The sequence below is a fragment of the Columba livia genome, chromosome 6 (assembly GCF_036013475.1).
Source record: "Columba livia isolate bColLiv1 breed racing homer chromosome 6, bColLiv1.pat.W.v2, whole genome shotgun sequence".
NCBI classification, from domain to species: Eukaryota; Metazoa; Chordata; class Aves; order Columbiformes; family Columbidae; genus Columba; species Columba livia.
This window is the reverse complement of record NC_088607.1, coordinates 14209052-14229833: the sequence shown is the minus strand read 5'-3', so window position 1 is coordinate 14229833 and position 20782 is coordinate 14209052. Positions and strand designations below refer to the sequence as shown.

At 44.6% G+C, this 20782-nt stretch overlaps 1 protein-coding gene across 5 annotated transcripts in view; it reads left to right on the top strand.

The window, feature by feature from the left end:
- The window catches only part of SUFU (SUFU negative regulator of hedgehog signaling), a 97421-nt gene that overhangs the window by 53043 nt on the left and 23596 nt on the right, over positions 1-20782 (top strand). Inside the window, exons 5-9 of one of the 5 annotated variants that reach the window (XM_065067157.1) lie at positions 304-413; positions 2470-2542; positions 7188-7344; positions 8848-8959; positions 19624-19758. In XM_065067157.1, the coding sequence (XP_064923229.1) occupies positions 304-413; positions 2470-2542; positions 7188-7344; positions 8848-8959; positions 19624-19758 (587 nt within the window). Of the gene's footprint in view, positions 1-303; positions 414-2469; positions 2543-7187; positions 7345-8847; positions 8960-10675; positions 19602-19623; positions 19759-20782 lie in introns of those variants that run through there. The other 4 variants (XM_065067158.1, XM_065067159.1, XM_065067160.1 and 1 more) reach the window with 4 other exon arrangements.

Here is a 20782-nt window from a genome sequence, read left to right as displayed (position 1 = left end):
ACCTGACCTGTCCTGTCTTGGGGGAGAAGAAGTAGAACTTTGGTAAAGCCTGATGTGTTGCCAGGCCCTCCTCATAGTTAAGTTTGGACACACCATGCAAGATCAAATATTACATGACCAGGGTACTTCACATGGTAAGTGTAGAGCAAGGGCATAAGGGATTGAAGAATCCCTCAGGCTCCATTTGTCCTTACTCATCTAGTTCATTTTAAGAAATGGTGCTTCTCTGTATCTGCACTGTTTGATCAAGCACCACGTGGTGCATTTTCTCTGCAGTTCTTGCACGGTTCACATCCAGTTTAGTATCTCTCTTTTCATTTATTCCAGATTGTTGGGGTTTGCACTGAGGAACTGCATGCGGCTCAGCAGTGGAATGGGCAAGGGATCTTGGAACTGCTTCGGACGGTCCCAGTGTAAGTGCTCATATAGCCGTTATAGGGGAGCATTCCCACAGAGAACAATGCGGTTGTTTATTTTTGTTATCAATCTTTAGCTTGTTGATGGAATTTATTTAATCCTGTGCTGTAGCAAGAGATGGGAATTCATTGCAAATCTGTTCTCACGCACAGACACTTAGATGGCAGATTAATGTATGTGAAGTCCACATGTTCAGGGTGAAACAGAATGAGGTCTTGAAAGCTTAATTTCCTCCTTCTTGTGCCTGCAGCATTTTCTCATTGGTTCTTCCTGAGAGAGCTGGGATAACTGTGACTGGTGACCTCTCTGTGTAGTTCAAAAGAAAGGAAGGAGGGAGGGGGTCAGACTTACAGCGCCTAGCGAAGTTTGGGTACTGTCTGAAAGTCAGAAAGTCACTTTCAAGCTGATCGCACTCTTGGTGGGCCAATATGCAACAGGAGGAGTGTTCATGCAAGTGAAGTTCATTGTTATTTCTCTCATGGCATAACAAAGATGGGTAAAGGAGGAAATGGGGTTTAAATGTTAAATGATATGTGGATGCTTTATTTGCTGCCAGGTTGCAACTAAACCTTTTTGGCTTGCATGTTTTTTTAAAAATACTTTTCTATTTGGTGAAAGTTATTGCTGTGATTGTAGCTTAAAAGATTTTTTTTTTAGATATCTATATATACAAAATGGTTCTGAATATGTGTTCCTGGGCACAGTAGTACAGTCTCTAGTGTCTCATTGGCCTTTGATTGACTGATTGTTTGAAAGACCCTTTGCTGCTGGACTTCTTAAACTTGAACTTTTCCCTTTTAGGCACAAGTGCAGATAATTCATGCAGATGCCCTAGAGTAGAGTGAATTTGTCCAGCTGCAAGCTTTGTTTCTGGGTCCCCAAGACAATAAACACTATCTGCAGCTCCCTTGGCTCCTCTAAGTCAATAAAGATAGAGCACCCCTCTCCTCAGTCTGTTCGCATGTTGGTTTTTGGGTTTTGTGTTGTGGTACAAACACCTTTCCAAGGATAAAATGAAACCCAAATGTGCATGATTTGAAGGAAAAGCTGCAAACTACTAAGCCGCTGATACAGAGTCAGGGTAAAAGTCTCTTGCATCCCAGCGAGGGACTGAAGCAAGTGGCACCTCTGCAGTTAATTATTAACAGCTTCCAAAGTTATGTGAAAAAAGAGCGGCTATCAACGCATCTGAAAAGCTATAAAATATTAACTTCTCTTGCTCTCACTTCAAGTGCTTTAAGAGACTGTAACACAGACAAGGCCAGAGGAGGGGGCTTTTTGACTGCAGTAACAAAGTATCTCATGAAAAAAATGAAAATGTTTATGACAATTCCAAAAGACTTCCATTTTTACTTCAAATGAAAAGCACCATCTAAGGCTGACTTCTGCAGTCTGCCTGCACTGTGACCCAAAGTCCAGTCTCTGAGTAGTTCATCTTCACAGTAATCTGTTTTCTGTCACCTTTGTTGAGAAACTTCTTGATCCTTCAGACTTTTATGGCTAATGAAAACAAAGATTTCCCTGAACCATCTGAGTACTCAACCAACTGGGCAAAACATCTGTTGTGAGGATATTTATCAGAGCAATAAGCTTTTTATGATCCTAAACATGACTGCTGATCTCAGCAAAAAGAGCAGTCCCATTGGGTCCATGCTGCATCTTTAGATATTTAATAGAGATCTAAATCTTGACCCCATACCTTGCCCATCTCTCTTAGACCTAGGCTACACTGGGCTTCTCAGTCCCAGTTCAGGTACCTGCAAGATGGAAACCCTGTTCAGTCTTGGGTGAGTAAGTGGGTCCACACAGGGGTAGCCTGTGTCAATCCTGACTGGGTGGTGCCAGACAGCGAGGCCATGGAGGGCTTTCATTATGTACATGGGAAACATAAAGGACAAGTGCATGCTCTGGGATGTGTATACAACACAGAGGGGCTTTTAGGCTTGTTTTGCACTTGGCCTTGTGCTTCCTTCCTACAGAGGTCCACTCGGAGGACTCTGGGGAGTGCTACCTCTAGGCCTTGTTTGGTTCATTGCCTTTCTTTCTTTGTAGAGCTGGAGGCCCCTGGCTGATAACAGATATGCGAAGAGGAGAGACAATATTTGAGATTGACCCACATCTGCAAGTATGTCTTTAGTTTATAAAATGTCATGTCTTTTGTAGTAGCCAGGGAGAATTGATTTAGTAGTATAAAACAGTTCTGTTATTTTCTGCAAAGGTGCTGTGATCTTCTCAATGTTTGCGGTAATGTCAGAAAGTCTTACAGACTCCCTTTGCCCTCTCGGGTTGTTTAAGAGTGCACATGTTCAGCCTCAGGTGGATGGCAGCTCTAGGAAGAAATTTAAAGAAGGGTGACCAGGAAAACAGAATCTCATATATGAGACAAATTGCTAAGATTTGGACTGCGTGTTTTAGAAAGGAGGAAAATAAAAGAAGATAAAAACATAGAACATTACAAAATTTAGAGATAATAGATCAAGAAGTTCCTCTTTTTTTTTTATGTGCAAGCATAAGGTGATGTAACATGCAGAAAATTCAAAGCAGAGTAGTATTTTTTCACAGCAAATGTGACAGTGTAGCTCATGCCTGTAGAATGTCACTTGAGGCCAAGTACTTGGTATGGTCTGAAATATAATGGGAAGCCAAAAGTTATTAATAATCATGGATGAATATATATTAAACCTTCTTCTTCTTTAGCGTTCAAGTTAATTTCTGAAGCTTAAAGATCAGAACAGGACCTCTATGGAAGGGTTACCATCCCGTGGACTGCTGCTGCTTCATGTGGTTGGGAGACAGTTCTGCTTCCCTTCAGAGTTATGGTACTGGAGTACGTAGGTCCCAGGCAAATGCAGTGTGGTGCTGATCTTCTTTCAGTGAATCACTGAGTATTTGTCTTTAACAGAGGACTTATGGCCTAGCCTGGTAGGGCACGTGCATGTGTGCACGTTTTATACAAGCTATTGCGTTTGCTTATGGTCTGTGTGTCTGCATCTGATTAGCCTCAGTTGCCTCACAGCATCTTTTATTTTGAAAGCCTCAGAACAAAACCAAATTCTACTTTTACTGTTTTTAAGAATTTGTTCATCTAAAATAACCCCAGTCTGAGAGACGCACACAAAAAAATGTTCCACAAATGTCCCAGAGTGGGAGCTAATTCAACTACAAGTCCTATGAAGTTTTTAGGTTCTTAATGTTTTTGCCTGCTCTCTCCTCCTGGAGGGTGTTTGTTCTCTGCACACTGGTGATTCCTAATGATAACAGGATTTTCTTCAATTTACTGTAAATGAAAAGTAGCTCAGCTTACTGGAATCTGAGTCAGCCAAGGCAAGTTAAGGCAAATAAAGAGTACGTCTGCCTCACCAGTGTGTCCTGCCACTGAAAGTTGCTATGTCTGTGGTCTTTCCGGACTTCCTCACGTTGAAGACATTCCTGTTGCTGTTCCCTCTTGCCCTTGCAGTGGTGCGTATGTGCAGTTGTGTCTGTACCTCCATCCTGCCCCGCCGCCGCAGCCCCTGGGCATTCACAGGGCAAAACCTGCCGCTGCTGCAGGGCTGAGTCCCACAAAGAGCTTCTGCCAAGCGCGGGGAGCTGGGCTGGGTGCAGCCACGTTGTTTGCCTCCTGCTCTAATTAGTGGCAACAGGATAAAGTGTCGTTCGCTTGGCATTTTCTTGGTAGTGGTAGAGGGTAGGTGGGAGCTGAAAGGCAGCAGTGGAAGAAAGGCCGAGGGGAGAGAGGGAGCAGGCAGAGAGAACAGACAACTTTCTGGGAGCAGGCAAGCACACTGCCTGCCGGGGAAGCGGGCAGAGCTTGTTTTGAGGCTTCATTGTCTCTGGTGGGAATTGGTTGAGGCCTAAACCCAACCCTGGCAGCAGCAGCTGTACTTTCTGTTCGGAGTCTCTGAGAATGGATCCCAACTAAGATGTCATCCCAGGATGTCGGCAATTAACACTGTGGCAATGCTGGCTGTTTTCTGTACAGCCAGGCTTCCCTGTAGGCCATTCAGATTTCCCTGGCAGCACTGTCAAACAATCCCTGTCGGTCCCCAGCTCTGCGCTGATTCTCAGTGCTTTGCTTCTGTTTTAGCAGATATCTCAGAAGAGAATAAAGCTGATTTGAATTTCCTGAGTTGTGGTTGCTGCTCTGCGGGTCACACTGCAGTGCTCTGGCTTGTTTAGAAAGGGATCAATGATTTATAAGAGCCTCAGAGCCATCCCTCCCACATGCTGAGAGGGAAATGGGACAGAAACATCCTTTCTTTGAGGAAGGAAAAAGCTGAACCTCCTTTGCCCTGGGCTCCTCCAGCCTCCTGCTCAGACTGCCCTTTCAAGGAAGGAGGAACAGCCCCTCAGCCCAGGCACATCTTTGCTGGCTAAAGATGGGGTAAAGCTGTGCATTGCCCCAGCTGAGAGTCTGCACTGGTTAGGGGTTTTGCTTTTTGTTGTTTGGTTGGTTCATTTAGTTTAGGTTTTTTTTTTCCCCTTCAACATCAATACTTGCAAATGTTATAAAACAGGCATGCAAATTAGTCTGCCTTAGGCCAGCTCATTTCCATCAGCCCCCCTTGATCTCCAAGGGATGCCAACAGAGCAGCACTTCTTCCCCTGAGGAAGTGCTCTGCGAACCAGCTGAGATGCAGATGATGAGTCCCTTTCCCCCTCCCCAAGACTCTGTGCGCCGTCCGGAGGTCCTGACCATGTCTGTGAGCAGGGGGCCCTGGCTGCAAGGATGGAGAAGCACGTCCCACCAGAGCTTCTGCCCCATGGAGTCCTTGGGGCCCTCTGGGCTCTTCTGCTCCCTGCTCAAGGGCAAGTTTGGTGGCCCTCCCATGCTTCACCAGTCACTGGAATGAAAAATAACTGTGCTGACAAGTTAAACCTCCCCCTGCAAGCTGATTTGGGTCCACACAGAGCGCCAGGGAGGGCTCCCAAAGGAGCCACGTGCTAAATCTCACTTAGAGCATCATTTGCATATGTAGGATCGGATGTATTTTTATTTCTTTTTCCATGACTTCTATTTCTGGGTAAAACAACTAATTTTATGTTTAGTATATAACAAAAGAAAATCCCAGCAGATTTATTATTTCTCAGATGTTTCCATTATGTTTTCATAGAAGCCAGCTTCCCCTGACGCCGAAGGACAATCCCAACAAGGAGCAGCTTTTCAGGGAGAGAGGCAGAAGGAAAGCAATCTCTTGAATGCTTAAATCAGGACCTAATGCCTAAGTCAGGACCACTCTGGTACTGCCCCCAGACACAGGCCTCCACTTGGCCAAAGAGCCAGTTTAGGCAGGTGATCCAGCTTCCCTTGAGTTGGCTCAAGCGAAGGGGCAGGAGCACATGGAGGAGGGTGGGACTGCAGCCACTGCAAATTACATCAGCTAAAACTGCTGCACAACCGCACCCCAAGTGCTTGTGCTTATCTTTGAGCTGCTCAGATCTTCTCTTGAATGGTCACAAGAACAGGCAATGCTCTTTCTAGGGCACGGCGTTCACAGCTGGGCAAGGGGAGAGGAATGTATGTGGGTTTTAGTCTGAAAACTGCTTCTTAGGGAACAGATTTTGTAAAGCGCTGGATGCTCCCACGATCTGACTCCAGTGGCAAGGTCAAACTGGAGGGTAGTAAGAACAAGCGGGGAGATGCTCTGCTCTTTCCTCAGATCTTCAGTGTTTCTGTCCTGCAAGCGGTGGGACTTATCACCAGTTCTGAGGTGGCCCAGCTGTAAGCAGTGAGATGGAGACCTTGCTAATGCCACTGAGCAGTACCAGAATTGACACCCGTTCAGAAGAAGGGAAAACCCGACGGGGTTGATTGGGTGCCATCCATAAGAGCAGCCTTTCCTCGGTGTAGCTCAGCCCTGAGTTTGTTCAGCTCAACATTACCCCCTTGTGGGACACAGGTAGAAGTTCAGACTGATGCCCATTCCCCTGGCAGGCAGGTGTCCTGTGGAAGTTTTGGCTGTAGCTTAGCATGGTCTTGCTGGCAACTGATGCACATGTCCTTGAGAAAATGCACGGTGTCTGAGAGCATCCAGCTGCTTGTTGGTGTGCAACACCTTCCGAGACCCAAACAGTGGTTAGTGCTTGGAAAGTCCAGCTCGTAACGGAGGGAGTGTATTTTGCCAATGTTCTGCAAAATGTTCTGCAAAAGCTTTGATGTTGTGAACAGACCTGTGTCTCCTTGCACGTTTGTCCTTTTGTGAACACCCTAGCACACTGAAAAGCTGTGGTTGTCTGGGCAGTTTGCAAATGACAAGCTCTTGTGAACAATGAGTCTCTCTGTGAGCTGTTTTGATCATGGGACTTCTTGGTAAGCTTGGAAAGAGAACTTAAGTTTAGTTATTTAGGGGTTTGTTATCACCGATGTATGATAGGTAGACTGTCAGGCTGTTTTCCATACCGGAGTGTATAAATACTCTGAGTTGGTGTAAACGGGAGCTGACACTGAAAGGAGCAGCTCTGTGTACCCCAGGCTGTTGATTTCCACCTCTCTCTTTCCCCGCTTTGTGCCTGCCAGGGCCACGTAGTGAAGCAGTGGGGAAGGGGCAGTTCAGACCAACCTGCTGCAGAAAAGGTTTGTTCCAGTTCAGACCGGCTCCCTGATGTGGCTCAATGTGCAGTCACCATTAGCTGACACATCAAAGCAGAGAGTGGACGCTGGGCGCACAGGGGGGATGTGCAGGAGCTGCTGAGGGCTGGGGTGAGCCAGGGTGGGGTCCAGCTCAGGTTCAAGCCACATCCAAAAAGGTCTTGGGGTTTTGGATCTTTTCAAGCAGGAGAGAGTGGACAAAGGGATTGAGACAGATGGCTCAAACCTGAGTGGAGTGAGTGCCAAATGTGCCTGGGATGACCTCAGCCGGCCGCCGGAGGATGACGAAGACAGCAGGAGCATTTGCATTGGGACCCAGCCGCGGCGGCTCTCTGGGAAAGGTAGGAGGTCCTGGGCAGAGTTGCTGTCATGGCCTTTTGGCTTGTATTCTGGTGGGTCTGGGCAGTGGACTGGGTCATGCAGCATCTTGGGGTTCATAACAAACATCGCAGTTACTGGACGGCTCAGCATGTCTCAAGGAAGCAAAATTATTTTTGGTGTGGCCTTTCTGAGAAAGGTAGGAGAGAGGAAAAAGAGATCTTTGTGTGTTTTGTTTGAATGTTTCTTTCAGTTTTTAGGCTATTTCTAACCTGAATTTGCAAAGTTAAACTGAGCACTGGGTGAAACCAGGACTGTAAACACCCACAAGGTGAAGCAACTGCGCTTTCTTGGGCTGCATTGCCGTGTTACCATTGTCACCTCTGGGGTGCAAGCTGGACTGACACTGCACGTTGCTATAGCTGAACTCAAGTGATTCTTGCAAATACGGAACTCTGGAAAGGAGAAATAAAATACCGTGGAGTTCCCCTTTGTGAGATGCCATCTTAGCATGCAGATGTCATAGCTATTACACATGCTTGAAACTATGCATGTTACCTTTCAAATGGGTGAAGCAATGTAAAATTTGAGAGCTTGAGATTTCCTGGAATTAACAATGGTTTCCACAGGAATGGAATCTTACTTGTTTTTAAGTACATGGTAGAAAAAATATTTAAATGCATATAGGGTTCCTTCTGGCTTCTGCACAAATACCTTAAACTGCGCTGGATCTAAAAAGGCTCTTTTCCCTCAGCACTGCAAATGAAAAGCCCGGGACAGGTATATGTATGGTGATATTTGTATATCTTTCAAAAGATTTTGAAATAATTTGGATTTTTTTTTCTCTATCCAGTTCCCACATTTCTCAAAAAAAAAAAAAAGATGAGGAAACCTCTGAGAAAGTTGGGGAAGCATCCTATTAAAATATTTGGCCATTAGACATTATAGGAAAATGAAACATTAAAATGGCTGCGTCTGAACTGCCTAATTTGCAGTTTATTTTCAAATGTGAGCTTGAGGCTAAGGTTTGCACTGCATAAAATTCCATTCTTTTGTGAGTATTGGTTGCAAATAAATCAACAGATTTGCAGAGCCAATTGCAAAAATTCTGGAACCTCCTTAAACTTGTTTGGTAAAGGAACAAATTACTATTATGTCTAGTGAGAAATGTATCGGGAGGTTCTGTGGGAGCTGCAGAAATTAGCAAACATCTCATTTATGAAAGGATACAAAACTACTCAGAATTTCCTCATCAGGAGGGCTTAGTACCAAAGGTTCCAGCTCTCCTTGCCTGACATGACATCACAGTCCAAACCGAGAGAATTCAAGCTGACTTTATAATGTGAAATAACTCCTAAGGTGCAGGAAGAGTGGCACCCTTAGCATCTCCTCATTTCTGTCTGAAGAGGAAGAGTTTAGAAGAAATACAACATAGAAACAGGCCTTTAAAAAATAAAAAAGCTGACATCTTGTGTCTGTCACGTTTCTGGGGACACTAAATCATGTTAAAAATATTATTTTTGCAGATACGGAGCAAATCAGGGAGACTTTGCGGAGAGGGCTTGAGATTAACAGTAAACCTGTTCTACCTCCGATAAATGCACAAAGACAGAATGGGTTGAACCACGACCGAGCACCGTAAGTATCACCTGGCACGTTCAGCTGATGGGAGGAGGGAGCCTAAAGAGCTCAACCTAGAAAACAAAGTTAAAGCTGGGTGGGAAAAGCCTTGACAAGGGGAGTGGAGAGCTGGCAGCAAGTACTTGCAAAGCAAGGGGATAGAAGGAGAATAGTTGTTCAAGTTGAGTTAATGGGCTAGTGCTCTGGAGGGCAGATTTTGAGAGGGATTTTAGGCAACCCTTGTTACTGCAGAGTGGCTCTGACTGTGTTCAGGAGGACCTGCTGCTCAGGGTGTGCAGTGTTTGAAATCAGACTGTGGCAAACAGTGCTATGGTGTCCAAAGAGCTAGGTGGTATAGATGAGCATTTGCTGATAATTGTCACCTGAGCACTTTGTTTTCAAGTTCATAATTATGAACCTTTTGGTTAAAATGTTGATTTTTTTTTTTTTTTAAGTGACTTTGATCTTGCCCTGCTTTTAAACAGGCAGGTACTGGCAGTAATTATGTGCCAATACCGCCCTGGTCTGTAATAGTCTGCAGACTAATGGGTGATTTAAGTGGGACTAGATGGACCTGTAGATCTCTCCTCATTTGTAATTTTTGTCTTCAGTGAATCTATAGGAAATTACCTGTAGTTTCAAGCCATCTGCAGCATCTGCACCTCTGTCTTTTGGAGTTTCTCCCCTTCTCCTCTTAAGCTCATTTCAGTTGCTAGTTAAATGTCTGCCCATCAGTTTTAATGTTTTCATCTAAATGATACAGAAAGGCACACATCTTTGCTGCGCTCTTTCATCTGGGTATTTCCTTTGGTTTCCTAGTCTCCAATGAACATTTATGCTTTCTTGTTCCAGGAGTAAAGATCATCATGAAATCATCTCTTTCCTGTAGTGCCAGGCAGGGACAGCATCCTGCTCTGTTTCAATTCCTGTTTCTTTCTTAATTCAAGCATTTAATGAGAAAAAGATTCCTCATACTTGGTTAGGACCCTGATGTTCTTTTTTGTTACGTTTTGTGCTTGACTTCTGATTTGCCTTACACATGAATGTTTCTGAGTTGCCCAGTCCTTTGGGGAAGTATTATGTCAATTGCTGATGTTGTGTACTAATAAGTAATTTGAGATATTGGTGCTTATGTAAAAAAAAAAAATCTCAAGTGGATTTATTATTGCTTTAGGAATAATCTTACTTTTGCTATATAGTTCTATGGAGCCAGATTGTGACCTGGCTCAGATTTTGAGTAGTATTTCCCTACCTGAAGGTCAGTCCCATTGGACCGGTAGGTGGTCCATTGGCTGCACTGAAAAAATAAAATTATACCATTGCATTTGCACATATCACACCCAGCCTTGGGAGTCTTGAAAGTATTGAGCGTGATTTCTCACAGGTTCTGTGCTCCTGCATGAATCTGCATGCCCAGTAAAAGCTCTGAGTTCACAGTGGTTGGGGATGACCAGAAACATTTGGGGTGCACATCAGGTCAGGGAGGCAGCTGATGTAACCCTTAATGCTAGGAGGCTGTTGTTGCTTAGATAAGGAAAGCTTTACGTTATTCAGGGTAAGATAAACAGAGATATGTTCAAGACAGAGTGGTGAAAGAGTAGCAGACGTCTAAGATGGAGCATACAAATATTTACCTGGGTTTTTAACTGTTCTGAGACAGAAAGGAAGGCAGGTCAAATTCAGAGCCTCATATCCCTGACAGTGATCTTTGTTGCCAATCTCTCTTATCTGCAGCAGCTGCACAACCCCCTACCTGAAGCCTGAGTTGCAGGAATGGCTGGTCCCTGGTGTTTGCCTCCTGGAAGATCAATACATTTCTCCGAGGTCTATGGTTACCATTGTGGAAACTGATAGGTAGCCTGTTTCTCCATAACAGCAACTTGGTTAAGGCAAGAGAGCTGTCAGCTGTGGGTCTTGCCAGCGGTTCCTCTGGTGATAGTTAGTATCGGAGGGATAGAGGAGATCTCCTCAACTTAAAACAGCAGTATGTCCTAATACTTCCTTCCTCTATGTTACTGACGGCTTTGAGAGGAGTTTGGAAAAGGTATTTTTCTACTCAAGTGGTGGCTTCTCTTTTTCCAGTTCATGTAGCAGATGCAACGGGACTTGTTCAGTGCATTGACCGTATTGAGAGGGGTGGTTTGTTCTGGAAATCAGTGTTTACTCACAACCTCTAACTAACTGGTACTTAAATCAGACTTGATTATTACCCTTACTGTGGCTAAAACTTACCAGTCAACGTATTTTCCAGCACAGTGCGGTACAGAGGAACCAGAAGAGGAAGATCTTATTAGGTCTCAGCCTTTCTTAATACACTGTCTCAACACGTCTTATGTGTTTGAGCAAAGTTGCTCAATGTGCTGCTAAATACCTGAGTATGATCTGAAGACTCTCATTTCCAGCTGCTGCAGAGGGCTGTAACTTAGGAGTTCAGCTTTTGTGTGTTAGTAGTACATCTACATCCATGTTCGCTATAGGAACAGGTAGCAGGTAGCAGTGGCAAAGGCTGAGACACAAAAGGCACAGAACCCAGTATAGATATAGTCATTTCATAAGATTTACAAGCACCCGAGATGAAAGACAACTCTGCATATAGATCTAGTCCTTCTGGTGTGATCCTTGCTTGGGCATTGTAGGGCAGGAACACAGTTCTGTCCTTCACTGTAAATCTTGTGTAATTAAAGGCAAGTCCTTTAGCTATTGAGCTTCAGTTCTGAATCTATAAAATGGGACCAATAACAATGTCATCTTTTTGAGGCACCACAAGGATAAATATGTTAACGATTACGAGGTGCTGGCTGATGGGAAGCAGGCTTGTGTGTAATCATATCCTGCACTGTACACACCAGACCATAAAATATCAAACTCGTGGTTCGCTGCAAGGGTCCTGTGGATAACTGGTGCATTAGACGCTCCTTGGGAACTTGACAGAAATGCTCCGTTGGGACATGGCAAATTGTTCCAAAGCTGCTTTCCATAGCAAGCACTGCAGAACCCCAGGCTGTCAAATTTGCACCCAGCTGACATTAGGATGTTGAAGTCTGACACAGACTCTAATGGCTTTGTGCAGAAGAGGAATGTGCTGTTTATTTATCATAGATTTGCAGCCACCAACTGCTTTCCTAGTAGCTTTCTTCCCTTTTATCCTAACCTTACCACCCACACACAATAATCTATCAGGGTTTAAATCAGACAACCTGTTCTGCATTCAGCGTCACAAAATAGTATCAGAAACACTCAAACTTTTGAATATTTATTTGTATAAAGTGTGAAGGATTCAAGTTCCATACAGATTTCTCTGTCTTTGTGTAGTTTCAGTTTTCCGTGCTTATGCAAAAGCCTCACATTGTTTGGTTGCAGATAGGCCTTGATTCAGTTTTCTGGCTCCAGCAAAGAACATGCTTACATGTTAAGCATGCATATTACCAGTTGTTCACTGTCCCAGAGTCCTAAAAAAAAAGTTCCTTTGAGAAAAAGCTGTTTTCTGTCAAACCCTGTTGGGCAGCTGTAGTACTTTGATTCATTAGTGTTATTACTGTAGACTGTGTAGCCCTTTTCTCCTAAGGATATGAATAAAAGCACTCTTAATGCTTGAAACTGCATTGGACATCTGTTTCTCGAAAAGACTATTAGCTCAGTTCATAAGCAGCCATTAAATCAGTTCGTATGCATTAAACAAAAGAACATGTAAATTAATCTTTGGAAACATGACTAATCATTTCGACCATAGGTAACATAATACTCTTGATTACTGCTTGGAAAAATGAGGCGTGTATGAATACGAGTGTACTTTACAGTGGCGCATTATTTATTTCTTAGGACCCATCAGGCTCGTAGGTGCTGCTCAGACAGACGGAATGACAAGGCTCCTGGTCTCCTGAACCGTGCAGATTCAGTCTTGTTGGATACGACGAGCTGTTACCCATAGGGAACGTTTAGATGTCAGACTAAACACTGCTGCTGTTCAGACCTCAGTGGGCTGGAAGCTCCATATGTCAAAGATCAGTGACACTTACGGAGTTTTGCTTCATTCGCTACTTAATTTCTTGATGTAATAAGTTCTGGGGCCGAGTCTTTAATTGTCCCTGGCAATTAGCTATGCTCTTCTGTGAGGTACCAGGGTAGTATCTTCATTTTACAGATGAGGACAGAGGAGTTATTTGCCACAGTTGCAGTGAGTTGCAGTTGCATGGTTGGGGTAGGAGAATTTTTGACCTTTTCCACCCCTCAGGGGTCCTCTTGATCACACAGCATTGCTGAAGGTCATGTTTTTCTGCCCCTTGGCTGACTCAGACCGTTCTCTGCTCCTGTGAGCTGAGGCATGGAGTAGAAACCTAGAGCTAGCACACTGCATTACTGCTCATGTTGAGGCTAAAATTATGAGTAATTGCTACGTTTTGTTGTGCCAGTATTCAAGTGATGTCCATGCGCATCCCGAGTGTCTGCGGGTGAGGCTTGAGTGGTGGAAAAAGGTCTCCCAAGGCTGTTACTTTGACAAGGCTTTTCTAGCACCTCTCCACTGTTTATTGCTTTCCCTTTTCTCAAGAAGGATAAAGCGATGTGGTTCAACTTGTCTGATTCCCATGTTTTCCCAGATAACTCTGTATGTGCTGGTCTCCTCATGCACAGTGGTCATTTGTCCAGTGACAGACAACAGATGCCCCAGAGACCTCACATCCCATCTGCATTCAATTTCCGGGCAGAAGAACAGGTTGAGTCTAGGGAAACCTGAACATATGGTAACTCTGTGCCCATGTGCTAATTCCATCCAGCCCTGAACAGTTCCCAGCTGTGCAGGGAAATGAAGGCAGGTTCCTGGCAAACAGAGCAGGGAACAACCCTGCGGCAGGTGGGGCTGGCAGGACTGTCCTGGCTGTGACCTTCTGGTTCACTGCACCCTGAGCATCTCAGGTTGTTGCCCTTCCCTTGTGGCAAGAGGGAGAAGTTGTGTCACTCCAGCAGTCCTGGGATAACTCCAGACTGTCACACCGTGTGTCTGCTTTGGAACATGTGAGCAACAGTGACACCACTTGCAGGAGTGGAGTCCACTGCTCGTGTAGTTCCTCTGAGTCGGTAAATAGGGCGTGCTGATCTTTCAGTCGCTGAAGTTGCGTTAATGGACATTAACAAGCTCCATCTGAGCAGCATTTCTGAGGAAGCTCTGGCAGTAATGTCAAGATGTAGGATTTGCTTCGAGGCGAGTCTGCACTTTGCTTCTCCCAGTTGCGCTGGGGTTTGATTGCTGCTTTGCTTGGGCGGAGGGAGCTCTTGTCTGTGTAGCTGGTTTCCTGTCTTCACTTCTTGGAGGCAAACTTTTACATAAGGGGAGCATTTCAGCGTTCTCCGAAACTGCCTGGTTCTGGCTAGACTTTCTGATTCTGCAACCACTAAGCAGTAAGTTTCCAATCCAGTCCTGCTTATTTAGGCATGCTCTCTCATCGAGACACCATTCAGTGGTGTTTTGCTGGAGTAAGGAATGCTGAATGGGGGGAGGCAATATACTTTAGGGAGTGTCTCTAAGAATGAGGCTGAGTGCTGGGTGACAAGCCTGCGAACTAGGAAAGCAAATGTCTGGAAAACCAGTGTCAGTAGAAGTGCAGAGCGGTCACCGTGCTAGTAACTTGCACTTCTGCATAGCTTTCCCCATCTAAGAATCCAAAAGTGCTTTGCAAACATTGACTTAATCCTTGCAACACCCCTATGTGGAAAAACGTCTCAGTTTTACAGACGGGGAACCTGAAGCATAAAAAGAGTTGACTTTGCCCGTGAGTCTGCGGGGTGCCAGTGGCACAGCCTGAATCTCTCAATCCCAGCTCAGCTGCAGGTCTGGAACAGTCTGGCCCCTGCAAGCACTGCGAGTAGTTATTATGCAGCTTTCCGAAGGGATATGTGAGTGGCAAGAGGATTGTTGCAACTGGCATTGTCCTTGGAGGTCTTCTGTGCCAGGAACCACACACAGAACATCTTCACCGTCTGGTTTAACCAGGCTGATGAGCACCCAGGCCTGAGCACTCAAGCTAGCCTTGTCTCAGAGTGGCCACAGCAGGAGCTGTGGAACCGTGTCCTCCCCATTCCTGCCTTTGCCTCTGTGCGTCTGTGACGTGTCCCGTGACTCTGTGTGCCAAGACGCTCAGGGCTCTTTCCCACAACTGCTGGTTTGCCCTTCAGGGGAAACTGTGGGAAAGGCACTGGAAGATTGCTGGCACTTAAGCCATCTTTGACCATATCTTCGTTAGGGAGTGAGGAGGTCTGAAACAGCAACAGTTGAGAAGGGAAGAAAGGAGGAAAAAAAAGCCGTCCAGCCTTCCTTTCCAAGCTGTGTAAGCTTGTGCTAATGGTTTGCATTTACTAACTCAGTGCTGGGATTTGTACCAAGGAAGCAAGAATCAGTGACTGTAACTCAGGTCAGTGAGGAAGTGGGCACTCACTCCTATAGAGAGCCCCTGCTGTGTACTTTGCGATTTCGGTACCTGAGTAACTTGGAAACATAGAAAAATTATTTTCCATGTCAGTGACAGAGTTTGGAAGAGAACAGAGGCCTCCTCCTGTGACAGATCCATGAGATCAAGTGCTCTGATCATAAAGCGAAACACAAATGCAAGAATAAACAAACCTTTCTTAATCCAATCAACCTGGTTATTCTTGAACCCAATAAAATAAGTGCCAGTGGGGTTGCTTGAGAAGAGGTTGCTATAAACATGACTTGTAAGGAGGGGGCACACAAACTTTGTGCAACCTAGTGATTGCATTGGCAGTTTTCCAGGATCCCCATGGGCTGCTGCTAATTGGCATAAAATTAGGCAGGTTGCAGCCACCCTCTTCTTGAATACAAAGAGAGGGCCCCCGGGAGGCTACAAGTTCCAGCGTGTGGCCGCTGGCATCAAGGAGGAGCACAGCACACTGGGACCTGTAGTCTCCTCTGGCCCTTTCTTCCTGCTGACAGGGTTCTGTGGAAGCTGCAGGCCACATGGGACCCCCTTGCAATGGTTTGACCACCCCTCTTTCTCTCTCAAAAAAAAAAGAATTTAATGTGGCTTTGGTTCAGTTCATGGACTGTTAATCAGCATTCACAAGTTTTAAAAATACAAAAAAACAACAAACAGCATTTCCTCCCTCTCTCTTCCACCCAGAAGCAGACTACTGGTAGAAACCAAAGCTGGAAAAAATAGTTGAAAGTCAGATAAAGTCACCTTGGTAACTGCAGAAATACACTTGCCCAGAACAGGAGACATCAAACCCAACTACAAACAGCTTTAAAGAAACAAAAAGAATGTAATCATCTAAAGAATTAATCTGACAACTGCCCACGTTTACACCTCCCACAAGCTCCCAATCAGAGGGAAATGCGCTTTAATCTCCTCCAGCTCCCCTCCAGTTTCACAAAACACGAGATGTGCAGTCCTTAAACTGGGGCATTTCCGGCACGCTGCTTCCATTTAAATCCACTGCCTTTCCTAATGCAGCAGCCCTGGCTTTTGCAGACTTGTTTTTTCTGGACACTGAGAAACGTGATATTTTTTGTGGGGGTTGGATGAAGTATTAAATCTGGAATAGACAAAGTTTGCAACATTTTACGTGATAGGCAGCTAGGCCTTAGTCATAACAAATAAAACTCCACTGGCTTTTGCTGCTGATTTATTTGGTGATGGGGTAGAGAAAGCAAAGGCTTATGGGTAACTGACAGTCATAAAACCAGGGATGTTAGTGTTAGAAAGCAAACTTTTTCTACATTTTTCTGAGGCTGAAAACTACAAGCTGTGGATGGCAGCATGTGTTACAACAGGAACTTGTTATTAATAACAACCTAGAAGTCTGCTGACCCTTCATCTGGGCCATCACCCTTCGGAAGGGTCAGCGTAAGGATTTTCCATTCCCAAAGGGAGAATTTTAATGGGTCTTGACATGTTCCAGAGTCTGGAAGTGATGACACTCTGGCCTTGTGTCATGTGCATGCCACAACATGTCCAGAAGTGCCCCCCAAAAAGTGCTCTGGTTTAGAAAGGTACAGCTTCCTTAGAAGGTTGTTTGGTTTCTGCTGTTGGAGTTTCGCCTTAACTTTAAATAGCTGAAATTGTGTGAGGTCTACTAAAGTGAAACAAGAAACACAGAGACCGTGACTATTTTGGAAAAGTTCTGTGGAAAGGATTAATAATTTTGTACCATTCAAAGTATTAACTACCATTTTGCTTCACTCCTCCACCTTTTTGACAGAAGGGCTGGTTACTTATTAATGTGAAGTCATAATTATTGACAGCCTTAAAGTCATGACAGTTCCGTTTGATAGTTACACATTAGTCAACATCTTCTCTTGAGCCTGTAATGACAAACAGCATTCGCTGTTTTTAATAAGACTTAGAAAGCTTTGCCCCTTCTCTCCAGAATATTGTCGTCATTCCTGTTATTGCATTAGCAACCGGAGGCTGTTTCCCCTCCGGACCACAGCCCCATTGTGCTGGTAGCTGTACTGGCTAGCATGCTGGAAACCTAAAAACCCACCTCAGCTCAAGGGGTTTGGAGCCCAGGGATACGGGCATCAGTCCTGGGGCTGTCTGTCCTTCCAAAGCATGAACCCGCAGCAGCGGTTGCCTGGGAGGGAGGCTGTGTTATGGGACATGCCCAGTGCCCTTAGGCAGTCCAGGTGAGAAGGGCACAGTCTCTTGTCTGTAGCAATAATATTTGCTGTAAAACTCCTGATCTGCTCCAGGGTGTGTAAACTCTGCAGCTGCATTTAATGAGTCCAAGCTTATGGCCCGCTTGAAAATCATGCGTTGCTAATGGCTGACACTTTTGGTAGGGATTGATAAATGAATGATTGGAAGCGGTAGACCACAGGCTTGACTTTCCCACATTTGACTGTGTATATAAGATCTGATAAGGAAGTTGAGGTAAAGCTTAGCTTAAGGTCAACTGATCATTAATCAACTGTAACTGCACTTTCAGGTAATCAGCCTGCAAAATGCTGGCCCACTCCACTCTTTGAAGACCCCACCTACAAAGAGCTGTAAAATGTTTGCTGAAGTAGATTAAACACAGCTTTAAGTGCCACCTAGAGACTACAAAGCACGTTGTGTCTTTGCTTCGGGGTTAACCCGCCAGACTGACACTCTGCTAACTGTCAGTCCATCAGCCCACCCCATGCATAAGCTCTCTCCTGACCTACTGTGTCCTTGCTGGGTCCATTGTTGGTTTTGTGTGGTGTCGAGACAGAACATGGGACACGTTTTACAGCTTTTATCTTGTAGGAAGCTGAGCTGCTCTGATTTCCTTTTTCCTGCGTGTCTCGGATCCGGCCGTGCAGAGTATTTGCAGGAAGGTGCTGCAAGGTATCAGTTTTAGCTTGTATCCTCAGTTCAGAGCAGGCAGCTCAGCAGCCTGGGGGGAAGGCTCACCTGGGACTAGGTGACCTGGCAGAGCCAACAGGCTGATCTGCTTTGGAAGCCACACTGAACTGTGTTACTATGTGTTTGGTAGATGGGAGTAATTTTGGGACAGCACCCAAACGTAAAATCAAGTAGATGTGTGATCTAAGTCAGCTCATGAGGGTCAAACTGTTTCTTTACAATCATTTCCAGATGTATGTTAAAGGTGGCTCCACTTGGATGGAGGAAGGAACAGTGCTCCGAAACAGACTTTTGGTCTGTCTGGCATGATGGAACCACGTTGCCCTGTGGTATCTCACAGTTCACCCCTGCTTTCCCTGTCCCCTCCTCTGGTGATTCTGTACCATAGAAACTATCTTAATAAAGTGTCTACTTAAAGTCACATGGAACACCAGGTGGCAAAATATGAATAATGTATCAGACATGTCACATCAGTCCATGTCATCCGCAGAAATCATAAACCCCCTGTCCTTCATTCTTTTCTCTGGACTATCAAATAAAGGATCACACTGATGCTCTTTGAACATATAAAGTGTTTATGGTCAAGTATTTTGAGATATACCTGTTTTATTATCTGGAGGATTCTATCTGACAAAGTTCATAATCATGTAACAAACTAACCTTTAGCTATAGCTTCACAATATGTGAGTCTTGCAGAAATGAATAGGAAAGCAAAGCTGCATTGTCTTAAAGCAGCCTCACTTGCAAGGGAAATCAGTTGTGGATGTCCTACTCATCACGTGTAGAGTCCATCTTCTCACTGTTGCACTTGATGCTGGTGGAAGCAGAGGGTTCTCAAAACCTTTTCGTTGAACTGTGCAAATAATTTCTTTGGAGACAATTGTAGGGATTCCTGAGACCTCAAAGATCAGCAAGGGTACAAGGGACTGGACAAGTCTTTCCTGAAGAGTACCGCCAAAAAATCCTGATGATAAAGGAAAAGCAGGAGGGAGGGCATGCCTGCTCATTCTTCCAAGCCATTTTCTAGGGGCTTAGGGTTTTGGAGAGTGTAGTTTTGCTCCAGTTCTTCCCAGAAATTGTATTTCTTGTATGCTGGGAAGAGATGCACCATGTGCATGCACCAACTCAGATCCTGTGTCATTAAATCAAGGTCAAGAGCTGCGTGCTGGGACTAGTAGGCTGAGGGAAACTATGTCTCTGTAGGGACAATGAAAACTCAGATGCGTCTTGGTAACAGTTTCCTCCTGTGTCCTTCAATATTTGCACAATCACCCTGAAAAGCAGCAGAAATAGCACACAGCACTGGGATCCTAAATATGTGCATTTTGTCTTTGCATTTAGAAGCCGTAAGGACAGTTTAGAAAGCGAGAGCTCAGCCGCTATCATTCCTCACGAGCTAATCCGCACAAGACAGCTGGAGAGCGTACACCTGAAATTTAACCAGGAGTCCGGAGCACTCATTCCCCTCTGCCTAAGGTGAGTGAAGCCGTCCTCCTCCTCCTCAGCATGTGCTAACATGCTGGTTTTGCCTTGTGTCTTTGTTTCACCATACAGACATGCATGCAATGGGTCTTTAAAGGCCAGAGCTGAGATATTTTGCCAAAACACATTAGAAACAGATGATTCTTTGCATGTATGTTCCTCGTGATAAGATTGTTTCTCATTGTTTTTATGTCGTCCAGTGTATTTTGAGTGCTGAAATAGGACGGGGTTAGTATAGGGATTTTTTTATTAGTCTAATGCTGGCAACTCTATGATAAAGAAGGGATGTTTTACTATATTCTGTCAAAGAAGTCTCTTAAATTGTTAACTCTGGCTTATGGACTTAGACACAAGTGGTTGTGCAAAGCCTGTTTGCAGTCAGTTTATGCTTTTAAGTGTGTTTTTAGACAAATTATGTCACTTACATGATTGAAGGAACAAAACATCGCATGCATATTCTACATATTGTCTTTTGAAGGATCAGATGGTGCATACCACTGTAAGAGACTTTTCTAGGTTTCCACAATGTAAGTCAGCACTATTTTTAATACCTGTGGCAAATGTAGTCCTTAACATAAAGATGAGCTGTGGGGTAAAGACAAATGATTGCAGGTTGACTGAGTTACTTTAGAATAATGAGTTACATATCTGTCGTATCAGAGTTATCAGCAGCAGGTGCACACTTGCCTGTGCCTGTTGAGAAACCAATGGGATAGTTAACATGAACATAATTTATTTTACATCACAAATGCGTGAACAGTCTCTCCTGATCAGTTACCACAGCTCAGCTGACCAGCAGTAACTCATCAAGCAACTGTGACTCTGATAGGCGCTATATATCATACCTGAATTTTTCCCCCTTGCATGTTGGAAGCTGTTCATGTGTGTCACACAGGCTTTGAGCCTTAAGCACCAGAGCCATGATTTTCCCCATGGAAAGCATTGAATGAAAAAAACAGAAGTGTAGGTAGTCATGTGTGTATATTTTCTAGACATTTTATTGAAATGCTTAAGTAAT